Source organism: Falco punctatus, assembly GCF_963210335.1.
Source record: "Falco punctatus genome assembly, chromosome: 8".
NCBI lineage: Eukaryota > Metazoa > Chordata > Aves > Falconiformes > Falconidae > Falco > Falco punctatus.
The window spans coordinates 63,938,093-63,952,228 of record NC_137588.1 but is presented as its reverse complement, the minus strand read 5'-3'; the positions used below and the strand labels follow the sequence as shown (position 1 = coordinate 63,952,228).

The 14,136-nt window shown below is 41.6% G+C and overlaps 1 protein-coding gene across 3 annotated transcripts in view; it reads left to right on the top strand.

Moving 5' to 3' along the window:
• KDM3B (lysine demethylase 3B) overlaps positions 1 to 14,136 on the top strand; it is a 67,514-nt gene that overhangs the window by 37,035 nt on the left and 16,343 nt on the right. For all 3 annotated transcript variants that reach the window (XR_013929819.1, XM_080397812.1, XM_080397813.1), the window contains exons 10-16: positions 450 to 664; positions 1,726 to 1,878; positions 3,721 to 3,828; positions 6,095 to 6,222; positions 6,874 to 7,153; positions 8,132 to 8,388; positions 11,470 to 11,736. Coding sequence is in view for 2 of the 3 variants with exons in the window: in XM_080397812.1 (XP_080253938.1) it covers positions 450 to 664; positions 1,726 to 1,878; positions 3,721 to 3,828; positions 6,095 to 6,222; positions 6,874 to 7,153; positions 8,132 to 8,388; positions 11,470 to 11,736 (1,408 nt within the window). In the remaining variant the exon portion in view is untranslated. The remainder of the gene's footprint in view (positions 1 to 449; positions 665 to 1,725; positions 1,879 to 3,720; positions 3,829 to 6,094; positions 6,223 to 6,873; positions 7,154 to 8,131; positions 8,389 to 11,469; positions 11,737 to 14,136) is intronic.

Below are 14,136 nucleotides of genomic sequence, written 5' to 3'. Positions count from 1 at the left end.
GCAACCCTAGCCAGAACTGGAATAGGCGTTTCCCAAAAGTTGGGAAATAAATTTCTTCTGAGTTAAAATAGAGAATGAGAACCATGTAGAATTCTACATGCAGAATCATGCAGCTGCCCAAATAAATTGAATTTTGTCATCTATAGTATAGAGAATGTGACTTAACAAGCTGTAGCAATTTCCTGTATATGGAATTTCCCAACAACACTTACTGGACCAAGGGGATTCATTCTAGTGGGTTTTGCGGCCATTGCCTTTGTGGGTGTCTTTGTGCCACCTTATTCTGTTGTTATTTGGATTTGCATAGTGGTTGCACTGGCTGTAGGGTATAGCGCTCTAGCTCAAACCTTTTTTCCTCTTTCTGGGTTTATATTCTGACATAGATGACATTATAAGTTAATTAAAGGTGATTGAGCAGCTTCTCAATTACTCCATCCTGTTTTCTGCAGGCTGATATTTACCCGAAAAGGTATTCTACGAGTAGAGGGTTTCTTGAACCCACAACAGAGTGACCCAGATGCCATGAGCCTATGGATTCCTTCCTCCTCCCCTGCAGAGGGGATCGATCTGGAAACTTCTAAATATATCCTAGCCAATGTTGGGGACCAGTTCTGCCAGCTTGTTATGTCAGAGAAGGAAGCAATGATGATGGTGGAGCCACATCGTAAGCGGGGCTTTTGACGTGTTTTTTGTCCATCTTCTCTGTGTAATGTGTGTACAATGCAGTGGAATAGAATTGCAAGTGTAATATAATTTCTTGTTAAAATGCTTCTCCTTTTCTTCCAAAGAGAAAGCTATATTAATTTATTTGGGGTGTGTGTAATTGTGGGACCAGCATTTGGGATTTTTCTTTTGGATCAGTGCATCATTACTGTCAAGGAAGCAAACAGTAACTTCCCAGACATCATTACAATATTTTTCAATAAATACATACAGAAATGAGCTGGCCTGTGCCTCTAAGAAAACAGAAATAAGTCCAGAACACTTGCCACACTGACTAGCAGTGCTTTAATGAGCAGCTTTTCTTACGTATTCCTATCCTGTTATGCTCCAGGGACATCACATAAAAGTTCAGCGTTTTCTAGGGAGCGAGCAGTACCTGTGTTCAGCCTGCAAGGACTCAGCTGAGCAACTAGTTGCCAGTATTGCCACTGTGAGACCAGTGGGTTTAGAAAAAAAATCTCTAAAGGTACCTGGTTCAGCCCATCACATGGATAGCTCTGACCATCTGATTTTTCCCTTTAGCTTCTGGAAAGTACAAGGGCAGCCATTTGGAGAGAACTTCTCCTTCCACAGTGAATGTGTTGATTTAGAGTCCGAGATGTTGACAGGCATCTAATTAATGCATTCTTAACAGTTTTATAAGTTCACATTATTTGTTCATAAAACTAGCAGAAGTTTTATATTTTTGCTGTAAGTTCCGTAAGTGCTCCTTGGAATTCAGTTACTACTCTGTAAGGTGCTCCATTCCCTTGTAGTGTGCATTTTGGGACTTGACCATACCCACTCTTAGAAGTGGGTATTTTAATAGCGTCACAGGATTAGCAAAGAGAGACACAGAATATGTCTCTGGATGTAAAAAAGTATGTGTTTCTGTACTCTGCACTCAAGTTGTATTTCTGTGATTTGTTTCTTTATCAATGTTACTGTGATACTCTCAGATTAGGTGGGAGAAATGCAGAATGTCAAAGCAGTGATTTTTTTAATGTTCCTTCTCTTATATAGAGAAAGTGGCGTGGAAGCGAGCAGTACGTGGTGTGAGGGAAATGTGTGATGTATGTGAGACAACACTCTTCAATATTCATTGGGTTTGTCGCAAGTGTGGTTTTGGGGTCTGTCTGGACTGTTACCGGCTGAGGAAGAATCGTCCACGTAGCGGTGAGCCCTGGATTTTTTTTTGCCTCCCCACTGTAATCTTTGAACAGGCTGGCTTTCAGTGGAGATAGTTTCTGGGAAGTGGCTGAAGGTTTTGTGGGAGACTTAGTATCAGCTTGGGAGGCTGGAGGTTTGGAACTTTGGCACTACTGTCTCATGTCACTGTTGCATTTTTTGTTTCCTTAGATTCCTGTGGTTTATCTATTTGGTTAGAATTTTAGTACAAAAGCTACATCAGCAGGCGTAGACTGTGTACAGAAACAGACTACTGTATAGTTCCATCTTTTCCTTAGAGAGTATAAAAGAAAAATGAAGTAATATCTTAACAGTTTGGAACCATTGCAAGATGAACTAGTAAGCAGACATTGCAGAGTCTTTCTGTAACAAGGAGTTAGATTGGAAAGGTTTGGGGGTTTTTTGGTGTTTGATTTTTTAATTATTTTTTTTACCTTGATACACTAGTGTTTGTAATTCTGGAAGAAGTTCAATAAGTTAACTTTCTAACAAATAGAGGCATGCTGTGTTTACAAAAGTGAATACTTGGTTGCTTTTTTGTGTATTTTACTGTATCGAGATGACTTTGGTAGCATGGGTGCTGACAATGGACAATTTTAATAAGTATAAGGCTATTGGTGACAGTTTAGTTATTATGTGGAGTAGATGTACAAAAAACTAGATAGTATTTCGGATAGGGGGTGGGTGCATGGCTGGTAAGATACAGAGAAAACCTGGACACTGCACAGTGTTCAGCAATAGCTAGTTAATGTGTTTATCAGGATTGTTTTGGTCACAAGTCTAAAACACAGCACCACAGAAGCTGCTATGAATAAAATTAACTCCATCCCGGTTAGAACCAGTATAATAATTAAGCCTATGAATTTCTGCCAGAATATACCAGAAGAGATCATAACGGTCTTTAAGATGGTGGTTAACCAGGGTACAGTGGAAATACAAGAAATTCTACTCTACTTTCAGCTATCTGGCACTGTACATATTTGGAAAAATCATTTGGGACTGCATATATCACTTACCAATGATGTCTTCCTGAAAATAGTATTGTAATTATTCTTTATTAATCAAGTCTGGTATTTTGGAACGGGCCAAAATTTAGAAACAAGGCACTACTTAAATACAATTACTTACCTCGAGGCTTCTGAACTTTTGTGCTGTAGAAACACCCTATGCAGATACCAGGTCCAGAAGGACCGTGCAGCGAAGTTTTATATGATCCTTCTCATATGGTACCCCACTCACCCGTTTTAAAGGAAGAGAATGGCATGCAGTGTATGCAGCTACATGTTTGTAGGTCCGGCTTAGTTTAAAATCTGAAGAATGACAAGTTTGCCAGACTACTTTTCAAACTACTAATTTGCTACTTGTTAGTTTTGTAAGTAGATACACTTGACAGTAGAGCTTAGTTTCTGCTTCCTGGATCTGATCTGCAAATGCTTTTTGTTGGAAAAAAAAACAAACAAACAAACCCACCCAAACTTGGAAGATTATGACAAGAAAAAGAGAATTATATAAATCAGGAAGGTGTAATGAGAACAAGAGTATGATATTTAAAAATTGAGGCTAGAAGCCAAGATTTTTGGGTGCTTGCAAATGACAAGCTACTAGAGATGAAGGGAAAATGACTGGTAATTTTTTAATCTGAAGAGGCAAAGAAGTTGCTGTAGATCCTGTTCTAATGGTCTGTATTTATAGTTTATTTCTGAGATCACCAGGTTAATCTCCTGCACTGTAAAGAATCTAAAGAAACAATACTGATGCAGAAGTATTCTGTATTTTAAATTTTAGTGACTTTTGTACGAAATTTTATATTTTTTTGTGTCTTTTTTCCAGAGACAGAGGAGATTGGTGATGAGGAAGTCTTCTCATGGCTGAAGTGTGCAAAGGGTCAGTCTCATGAACCAGAGAATCTTATGCCGACACAGATAATTCCTGGTACAGGTAATGCTTGAAACCTGAAGGGAAAACTTCCAAATTTTGTCTCAATTCTGAGCAAGCAAGTGGAAAAAATACGAAGGTAGTTGGTGTTCTAGCAGATACCTTTTCTAGCATCAATATAGAGGAGATTTCCACTTGTTAGAGTGGAAAGGTTGAAGGGAAGGTAAGTAAAGTCAAGCTATGGATTTGAAGTCAACACCCTTCTGATACTAGCTGTGACTTCTTGTGCTCAGCTGTTTTCAGTTGTATCTGTAAATCTGGCTAACTTAAAAGAAAGATCTTTTTCTTTTCTACGGGGGGGAGGGAAAGCAAATGGCGAGTGCTGACCATTTACTTGACTCTTTACATAACTCTTCTTAAAAATCATAGAATCGTAGAATGGTTTGGGTTGGAAGGGACCTTTAAAGATCAGCTAGTCCAGCCCCCTGCCACCAGCAGAGGGACATCCTTCACTAGGTCAGGTTGCTCAAGGCTCCATCCAACCTGACCTTGAACACTTCCAGCAAGGGGCATCCACAGCTGCTCTGGGCAACCCGTGCCAGTGCCTCACCACTCTCATTGTAAAAGATTCCTTGTGTCCAGTCTAAATCTCCCCTCTCTCAGTTTAAAGCTGTTGCACCTTGTGCTGTCATTACAGGCCCTGGTAGTAAGTCTCTCTCCATCTTTCTTAATGGTCCCCCCTTATATATTGAAAGGCCACCGCCAGGTCTCCCTGGGGCTGCCCCTTCTCCAGGCTGGCCCACACCAGCTGTCTCAGCCTTTCTGCACAGGAGCGGTGTTCCAGCCCCCTCATCGTTGTCGTGTCCCTCCTGGGGACCCGCTCGAGCAGGTCCGTGTCTGTCTCGTACTGGGCACCCCAGAGCGGGATGCAGGGCTCCAGGAGGGGTGGAGCAGAGCAGAGGGGGAGAATCGCCTCCCCCCACCTGCTGCCCACGCTTCCTTTTGTGCAGCCCAGGATATGATATGGCCTTCCGGGCTGCGAGCGCACGGTACCGGCTCATGGCCCGTTTTTTATCTGCTGGTATCCCTAAGTCCTTTTCTGCAGGGCTGCTCTCGATCCGTGCATCCCTCCGCCTGTGTTGGTGTCAGGGACTGTCCCATCCCAGGCCTTGCTGAACTTGGTGCGGTTCACGTGGGCCCACTCCTCCAGCCTGTCGAGGTCCCTCTGGATGGCATCTCTTCCCTCCAGGGAATTAGCTGTACCACTCAGCTTGGCGTCATTCACAGACTTGTTGCTTTCTGTAGTTGAATTAACACTTTGTCAAGAGGCTGCCCTTGGTAGGGTGCCCTGTAGTAAACACCAACAGCGAGGTTTCCTTTGTGGGTCCCTAATCTTTACCCTTAAGCTCTCAACCTGTTCACTCTTTTTTAAAGATAGCTCTTTGCCATCAATCCGTTCTTTTACATAGAGAGCAACCCTCCCACAGTGCTCCAGTTGTGCAGTTTGTCCCATCATTTTTCAGCACTAGTAATTAGATCATGGCTTTCTAGTTGCACAATGACTTCCAGCTCCTCCTGCTAGTTACCCATGCTGCGTGCATTGGTATAGAGACCCTTCAGCTGGGCTGTGAGCCTTGTCACATCTTGAGAGGAACGTGACCATATTCCTTTGAGGTGTTTCACAGGTGTTTCCCTGTTGGTTCCTAATACATCAGCAGCCCCTGGCTTTTCTCTGTTGCTCAAATCTCCATCCCCTTCCCTCCCTAAATCTAGTTTACAGCTCTCCATATAAATCTGGCCAACTTGTTGGCAAAGACTCTCTGGCCCCACTTGGGCAGGTGAATCCCATTAGCTTACAAGAGACCTGGCTTCTCAAAGCTACGTTTGTGATCATAGAAGCCAAAGCCTTGAGTATGGCACCAGCCATGCAGCCAGGCATTCACCCGTTCGTTACCTCCTTCCTTTTACTGGGAGGATAGAGGAGGCCATCACCTGTGCTCCAGCTCCTTTTAGCATTGCTCCAAGGGATATGCAGTCTCTTTTGATGGTTTGAAGTTGCCTTGTAGTATCATCGGACCCTACGTGGAATAATAGGAGCATATGATGATCTGTAGCATTTGCCAGGCTTGACAGCCTCTCAGTGACATCACGAAGCTGGTGCTAGCACAGCATTCAGAGACAAGTATCTTGTTACAGCATGTGATCTTGAAGACACTTAGTAGTAGCAATTAAAAAAAAACAAAACACCCCTCTGAATTTATATTATAGTTAAGGTGATGGTTTTATATTTCTTTACCTGTGATACTAAAGATTTTAACTTTATTTCTAGCGCTTTACAACATTGGAGACATGGTTCATGCAGCACGAGGCAAATGGGGTATTAAAGCCAATTGTCCATGTATTAACCGGCAGAACAAATCAGTGTTGAGACCAGCTGTCACTAATGGAATATCACAGGTATGTAATTTGAGGCTGAAATTACTTTGTTTGACATTACATTTTTAAGATCTACTAAAACGTTAGATCCTTTAGGCTAACCCGTTGGGAAACACAAATTTTATATTCTCCATATGTTTTCTGAGTGGTTTAGCTTGGCAAGAATCTTGTGGGACATTTCTGGGGGATTTGTGCTGCAACTGTTGTTTACCAAGTGGATGTTTGTGCTAAGACTCTTATGTAGAAGTTGAGTTGGAAGCTATTCATATTGAAGCTGTATCTTAAACCACTATGAGTAGCTTGCAATGTGTGCATTTATTTTGTTATGGGTCCTGAAGGTTATGCTGATTCTAGAGTTACCGTAGTTCTGTTACCATTTACACAAATAGTCCTGTAAAAGAAGAAACTGAAAAGCCTAGGCTTGTGTTAAAAGACAACTAAAAGATGACCTGGTAAGAATTCACACCATGATGCAAGGTCTGTTGTACACGGAGGAGAAGCTCCTGTACTCTGCTGCTACATAGGTGTTGAGGAACTCTACCGTGTGCCTAAAGCAAAGGAACAAACAAAATCAACAAACAAAACTCAATGTATCGGATAACTGAAATGGCTCCCAAGTTGAACTCTTCCTTTTATTCAACATTTAGCAGTTGTTTTATGTTTTTGTTTTAGCTTCCGTCTGTAAATCCTAGTGCATCAGTCTCTGGAAACGAGAGCACCTTTTCCACTGGAGCAGGGACAGCAGGAGCAGGGCAACTAGAAGTGGACACAGCTCCAAAATCTGAAGCAATTGATAGTAGGATAGATGAATCTGCAAAACCAGAGACATTACCAACCAATAACACTGGTGAAACAAAGACTAACAGACCACTTTGTCCAGAAACAGCTCCATCATCAGCCTTACACTGGCTTGCAGATTTAGCAACACAAAAAGCAAAAGAAGAAACAAAAGGTGAGCAGAAAACATGCCTTCCAGAGCTGGCATTAAAAGAGAAATGATAATGTACTGCTTGGTTGCAGGCTAGTGCCTAGCCCTAAATGGAAAGGAACATGGTCATTTTTCTTCCTTTGCTTCTTAGAACCAATTTTCTTTTACAGGCTTAGGAATATGCAAAGCTAGAAAGATGGTGATAGGGCTGAAGATAAAAATACTGTCTTGTCACTCCCAGTTTGTTTCAGTGCTAGTTCTTGTATTTATTTTCTAAGTAATAAGATATCCTGATGTAAAATGATAAGAATTCATTTCAGATGCAGCTTTGTCACTTCGTAACTATTGGAGTAAATAAAGCTGTTTTGTGTGCTGTGTGAATAATGTATTTCCAGAGAATTGAAAGAGTAGGGTCCACTTGGAGGGTCAGATGATAGATCAGAACTTCTTTAATACTCAGTAGTTTAAGTGTGATTCTTAGGATGAAATAACTGTTTACAGAATGCAGCTCCCAGTTGTCAGAGGTAGCATGACTAACACAGGGTTTATTCCTGTCCATATGTCTAGCAAGAACTAATTTATATGTTGATGTGATGTATTTGTGATTCTCACTAGTTTTGCAGGGCTTAGTCACTGTAATATTTTGACTACAGTTAAAATTTGAAATATTTCATATTGAAGCATTAATTCAGAAAGCCAAGGAAATGTTTTTTTAATTGAGTCTATTACAAAGTTTCTTGTGTATCAGACACTTTCAGGTCAGATCTGCTGTGCTATCCAAAACCTTGATGGCATATGAAGGGTAAAATCTACCTGTAGTATATGATGTCTGATTCTATTTGAGATGTCGCATTCACCATTGCAGTGATAATTTACCTTTACCACAAGATTCTGTTAATATTCTATTTAATGCAAGAGCAAATAATTTCAGAGAACTTATGGTCATTTGAACTTTGTCTTTTTTCTTTTTTTTCTTCCCCACTGTTGATATTTATCTTGCAGAATCAGGATCACTGAGGTCAGTGCTTAATAAAGAATCCCATTCACCCTTTGGATTGGATTCCTTCAACTCCAGTACAAAGGTTTCCCCACTAACCCCAAAGCTGTTTAATAGCCTCTTGTTGGGCCCAGTGACATCTAGCAACAAAGCTGAAGGCTCCAGCCTCAGAGATCTGCTGCACACTGGGCCAGGAAAGCTTCCTCAGGTCCCATTAGACACAGGAATACCCTTTCCTCCGGTCTTCTCTGCAGCTTCTACGGTAAATAATTTTGTATTCCTTCAATAATATCTTTTCTAGGGAAGAATTTCATAATGATCTAACAGTTTTAATCTAAGTGGTGTTGTATACCTTACTCTTAACTGTTGAAACAAACACAATATTTTGCCAAAATTCACCACCCAACAAAGTTGTAGAAAATTTTGATGCTGTTAGTTTGTGGTTTGGTTTACTACTGCTGTGGAAAAGCTGTTCCTTGCAAAAGACCAAGAACACGAGTTAAAATACAGCCTTTAAATTGTTTAATTGATAATCAGCATCCCTATAAAAGCTCACTTTAAATTCCACATCTTTAAAAATATGCAAGAGCATACCACAAATAAAAGAGAAAAACCTATGAGGAAAACAGTTTCTTAAAAAAGAAGTTACCTTGAAAGGCATTTAAGATAGAATATGAATGTAAGGTGTAGTTGTTATTTCTGGGTGTGTGTTCTGGAATAAGGATATTTTGTTTCTCTTTAATCCATTTTGGAGGAAATAACCTTAAAAAAACCCACTTAACAAATCAATGACATTTGAAATGGTTGAAAGCATTTAGTTCAAGAGAAAGATAGACTCTGTGGAATTTATCAAGGCTTAGCTGCTCTGGGTGGATACTTTCCCCAAAAGCTTAGGCAGATAGAATGAGGAAGATTATGAAATGGCTTGTCTCACAGCAGAATTTTTTTTTCCCCTCTGTATCAGGCTGGAAAGATGGAACCTTAATAATAATAGTTCATGTAGTTTGTTTTTGGTAGCGGGAACTGTACAGCTGTATAGGAAAATACTATAGGAAGTGCTACTATAGGAAGATGAATCCAATAATACTTCCACCCCCCACCCCCTCTCATCACTGAGTACAGGCAAAGAAATTGTGATCACTTGTTTTAAAACAAGTTATTCTTTCAAGCCTCGAGAGGGTCTGTCTCAGCTTGTATCCCCATCCCCGCATCTCCATGCGTTCGCTCACTGCATTGAATCAGATCTATTCTGAAATAGAATTTTTTTACTTCCTTGACTTCTGGTCTTCACAGAGTAATTTAGATTTGAAAGAATTTGTGGGGAACTCTGGTCCAACCCCCCACTTGAATGCCTGGATGCTTCATATAAAATGAACAAAACATACCTGAGAAACAACACTTGTGTTGGTCAAACTGAGAGGCATAATGGACTGCTGCTCATGAAGAGAATCATCTGGGTGTTTCTGGAGCAGTGATATTCTGTTTTGAAGAGTAGTTGGCACTGACTGTAGTAGTTACACTGCGTATTATCTGTTTCATGCCTGCAGAGAGTCAGTGTAAAGGTACAGTTTTAAGACTGTCATAATTGGATGATGTTATGATTTATTCTTACTTGGGTAAGACAGACTGTAGAAAAATAATATAATCCCAAGCAGCAGTACAGGCTGGTGTCTGACTAGGAGGGGTGTAGCCCCCCTGAAAGGAGCCATGGTCCTGGAGGACAGCAAGCTGAACGTGTCAGCATTGCGCCCTTGCAGCTGCCAAGGCAGACTGCCCTGGCCTGCACTGGGAAGCGCACAGCTGGAGCACATCAAGGAATGGGATTATTGCACTCAGCGCTTGTTAGGCCACACCTGGAACACTGTTTCCAGTTTTGGCCTCCCCACCTGAAGAACAACACTGAAAAATGTGGGGGAGTCCAGTGGAGGGTCATGATGCATGATTAAAACGTTGGGGAGCTTGACACACAAAGGGTACTTAAAGAAACTGGTTCTCTTCATCCTAGAGAAGAGAATGCTTTTGGGGTCTGATTGATCTTGCCATTATCTGAAGGTTATTGTAGAGAATATGGAGGTACTCTTTCACAAGGATGTGTGGTAACAGGGCAAGAGGCAATGGATACAAGTTGTTTCAGGGGAAATTCTATCTGGGTATAACAAAAAAATTCTTACTTTCCATTCAAGCGGTGGAGAAGTGATGTAATCTCCTTCCACAAGAAGTTAGGGGTTAGTCTCACCCAGCCCAGAGTGACTTAACCTGATTTCAACAGGAAGTTCTGATAAATGATCTCTAGGTCTTCCTTCTGACCTAGACTTCTATAATTCCATTAATATTTCTTACTGAATGAATATCTTCAGTTATGAATAGTGTTATGTTTTAGATTGATATTTTACATATGGTAAATTTTCTATTGAAATTTAATTTAGTTTTAAAGATGGCAAAGTTGTTCCAGTAATATTTTTTCACTGTTACTGTTCACTCTGCTTCCAGTAGCTGTGTGGGTTTGGGGCTTTTTAGGGGGAAGTGGGGGTGGTGTTTGAGGTTTTGTTTTGTTTGGGGTTTTTTTGGGGGGTGGGAATGGATTATTATTTTTTTGGCTAGAATGAGAAGCCCTTTGCTGCCAGAAATCTATCACACCCCTGCCCCCTCCCATAGATGCCTTGTGAGTAATGATCCAATTAGTGTTTATGTTCTCTTGGATGTATGAAATATGTTTAGTATCTTAAGTATCTTGCTATAGGCAGGCGGCTTTTTTTTTTTTTTTTTTTTTTTTTAAAGATTGTCATTAGTCTTTCCCAAATTTTAAACAACGCTTGAGGAGCAGAGCATGGACGCCACAGCCAGTGAGGCTGTCCTCAAATGGTTCTGTTAACATTATACATGCAGGAAGTACTTGCTTGCTCCTCTCTGTCTGTCCGTGCTTACTTAACGTTCCCATGTTGGTCAGCTTGCCTGTGCCAGGGTTGAATTAACCTTCTTAGTAATGGAATGAGGAAAATGGGGAAATAGAGTTGAGATATTACTGAATTCAAGTATGAACCATTTTTACTATTAAAGTAGTAGAGTTTAGAACACTAGAGAAGTTTTCTATTCCGTGATTATTTGCTGTAATATTTTTCTAGATAGCCTGTAGCTGGTTATTTTAAGTTTTACTGTTATAAAACAGGTCCATAGCTGTTTCTGTTCTTACTGGATACATGTCTGTCTCTGAGCTGGTGTGTTTACTATTGCCTGTTTTTCTGATACCAAGATGTCTTGTGACAGAAACCTGAATGAGAGCAGATATGTGTTAGTATGTATGCTGTTGCAAGACTGAACTTACCTCTGGATTTATGTCTTCTAGGGGGCCAAAGGTAAAGCCAGCCTGCCTAACTTCTTAGACCATATCATTGCTTCTGTGGTGGAAAATAAGAAGACATCCGATGCTGCAAAACGAGCTAGTAACTTAGCTGACACACAGAGAGAGGTGAAGGAAATGGTAATGGGCTTAAATGTGCTGGATCCACACACTTCCCACTCTTGGCTGTGTGATGGTAGACTCCTTTGCCTTCATGATCCCAGCAACAAAAACAACTGGAAGATCTTCAGGGAGTGCTGGAAACAAGGCCAGGTGGGTGATGACAAATAGCCAGCCCTCACTGCTTATAAGTATCCCGAATTTTTAACCTGTACCTTGGACAAGTCTATTCAGACTTTGGCCAGTTGCTCCTGAGTTAATACAAAGAACAATGATTCTAGCTGTAGAGCTATAAACAGGTGACATGGCGGCCCTGTCTGCTCCACGTTGTACTGACTCGAGCTCATGTGCTCTTGCACACTGAGCTTTTCTTAGCTTACCATTATGAGGGTGCTTGCTGTGACAGTGGTTTTAGTGTGGTGTGGTTTGTGCTGAACCTGCTGTACTACAGCCCAGCAATGAATCCACTGATTTCCTGCATGCATCCTAGGATCTACCCCATACTCGATGCTTTATAGCCTCAAGGAAAGGTCCATTCCCTCCAGCTGCAGCATGTACAAGAATAAAAGTGCTGCACGCAGTATAATTCCTGCTGAATTTCTGCTGAAATATTGGGTGTACTTGATGCAGTGTCTCATCCTGAGCCTAGAGTCTATTGTGAAACTGTGTTGTTACCCAAATATTGTTTTGAACTCTGCATCTTGTGTATTGAGCACTCTTGGATTGTCTGGAGGGGTCATCAGCCAGTTAAGCCTTCAGTCAAGAGACTGGACTTCAGACCTGCTGCCAGTGTAGCCGCTTTTTCAGATCTCAATCCATAGTGCTACAGGTTAAACCTCTCCAGAGAGTCACTAAGATTGGCCTGGTGAATCTTTAAGCTGAATGTTAAAAAAATATGTGAGTAGCTGCTGCTGCAGAGGAAGTGCACCTATAGCTCTAACAGAATGTGATGTCCATCAGTGTTCAGACTGTGTTCTTGGCACTTTGTTCTGCCGTGACCTCTGGCACTGTTACCTTCACTGACTACTCAGAATTGAGACCATTGATGTTAGACAGTTACATCCTTCATCATCTTTTCTGGATAAGTCCTTGTTGTCAGCTGTTCTGTTGTCATTGTGCCAATGCTCTTGGCACTTGCTTTCCATGCTTGCTCGTGGTTGCTCACAAGTCATGGGCCTGCTGAGCTGTGATGGCGGGGCAGATCAGGCTGCATGTTCCTCTTGGCACTCAAGTCCATTCCTGCCAGAAGCAGAGTACTTTTCGGTTAAGTTTAGTGTGTCCCGTGGGACTGCATGTTCTCTGGGTCCCCTGGGCACAAGCATAACTAGCACCTAGCTGTGAGGACTGTGGAGAGAACTGTATGGCACCACCAACGCCAGAGTTAGCAGTTCCTGTTTCTGACTCCCCTAGCCAGCTCCGAATAGGTGGAAGAGGCCACTGTGCAGCACGCCCTCGCTTGTCAGAGTAAAGCTTAGCTTGCTGCTGGTATGGCCAACTTTCCCTCTAATTGCAGTTATCTTCTTGTCCTGATTTTTTTTGGAGTGCATGGAGGTCTTTTTTTTTTTTTTTTTTTTTTTTTTTCTCTTCTTCTCCCTTCCCCTTGAACCTGTTGCATCCTTCTGATTTACGAAGGATTTCAGAGTGTTCTTTTGTAGTGCTGTGGTGTCAGTCATCTGCCTGACTTGGCAAAGTGCTCCTTAGTTTCTGCTCAGTATACTGTGATAGTTTTCCTAACTCTCTCTGTTAGAAAATAATACTGTCTCTCTGAGGAAGATCCTAAATATTTTAGGAATACTTACAAAAGATGTGCTTGTTGGTTTCTCTGCAAATGAGACTGGTTAATCACCGGGTGCAAGATGCTGCATATGGCCGTGGGACTCTTGACTGTTAATGAATCCTGAGAGACTCCTTATGGAACCTAGAGATGTGATTACCAATCTTCTGTCAAATATGCGGTTTGCAGTCTGTATTGCCCTCTTATTTTAGGCTTCACCCCAAGATGTTATATTGATGCTTTTGGATGACTTCATCATTCAGAGGACCCCTTGCACAGCAATGGACTAAGCGAGCCCCTTGCTCATTCAAGAATTCTCCAGTGGTGTTGCAGTCACTTGACTTTCCTGCTGGAACGTGGAAAGCAATCTAACTGAACCTCTCTCATTCCTGCACAAGAGAGAGCAGGTGACCCAAGCAGGCATTGCTGTCTTGACAAGGCTATTCTTCAAGCAGAGATTATCTCAACAAGCTCTGCTCTGTCACAGTTCTCCCTTGGCTCACATCTTCCTGTACCTCCCAGCTGCACCTTTACAAGTGAAATCAAAGAAACGTTAATTCCACCACCATCCCCCAAATAGTCTTCTCCTTCCCATTTGGTGGGCTGGAAAAGGTTAGTTGCAAACTAGCATAATGAATACACTGGACACTATATCTGAGCCATATGAAGATCTTAGTCACAGTAGCATCCCGAATCATTAAAAGAGGAAGTTCTTTTCCCTTAATGTCTGGATAACAGATGGCACTCTGTGTTGTGCAGAAATAGCAAGATTTTCCAAG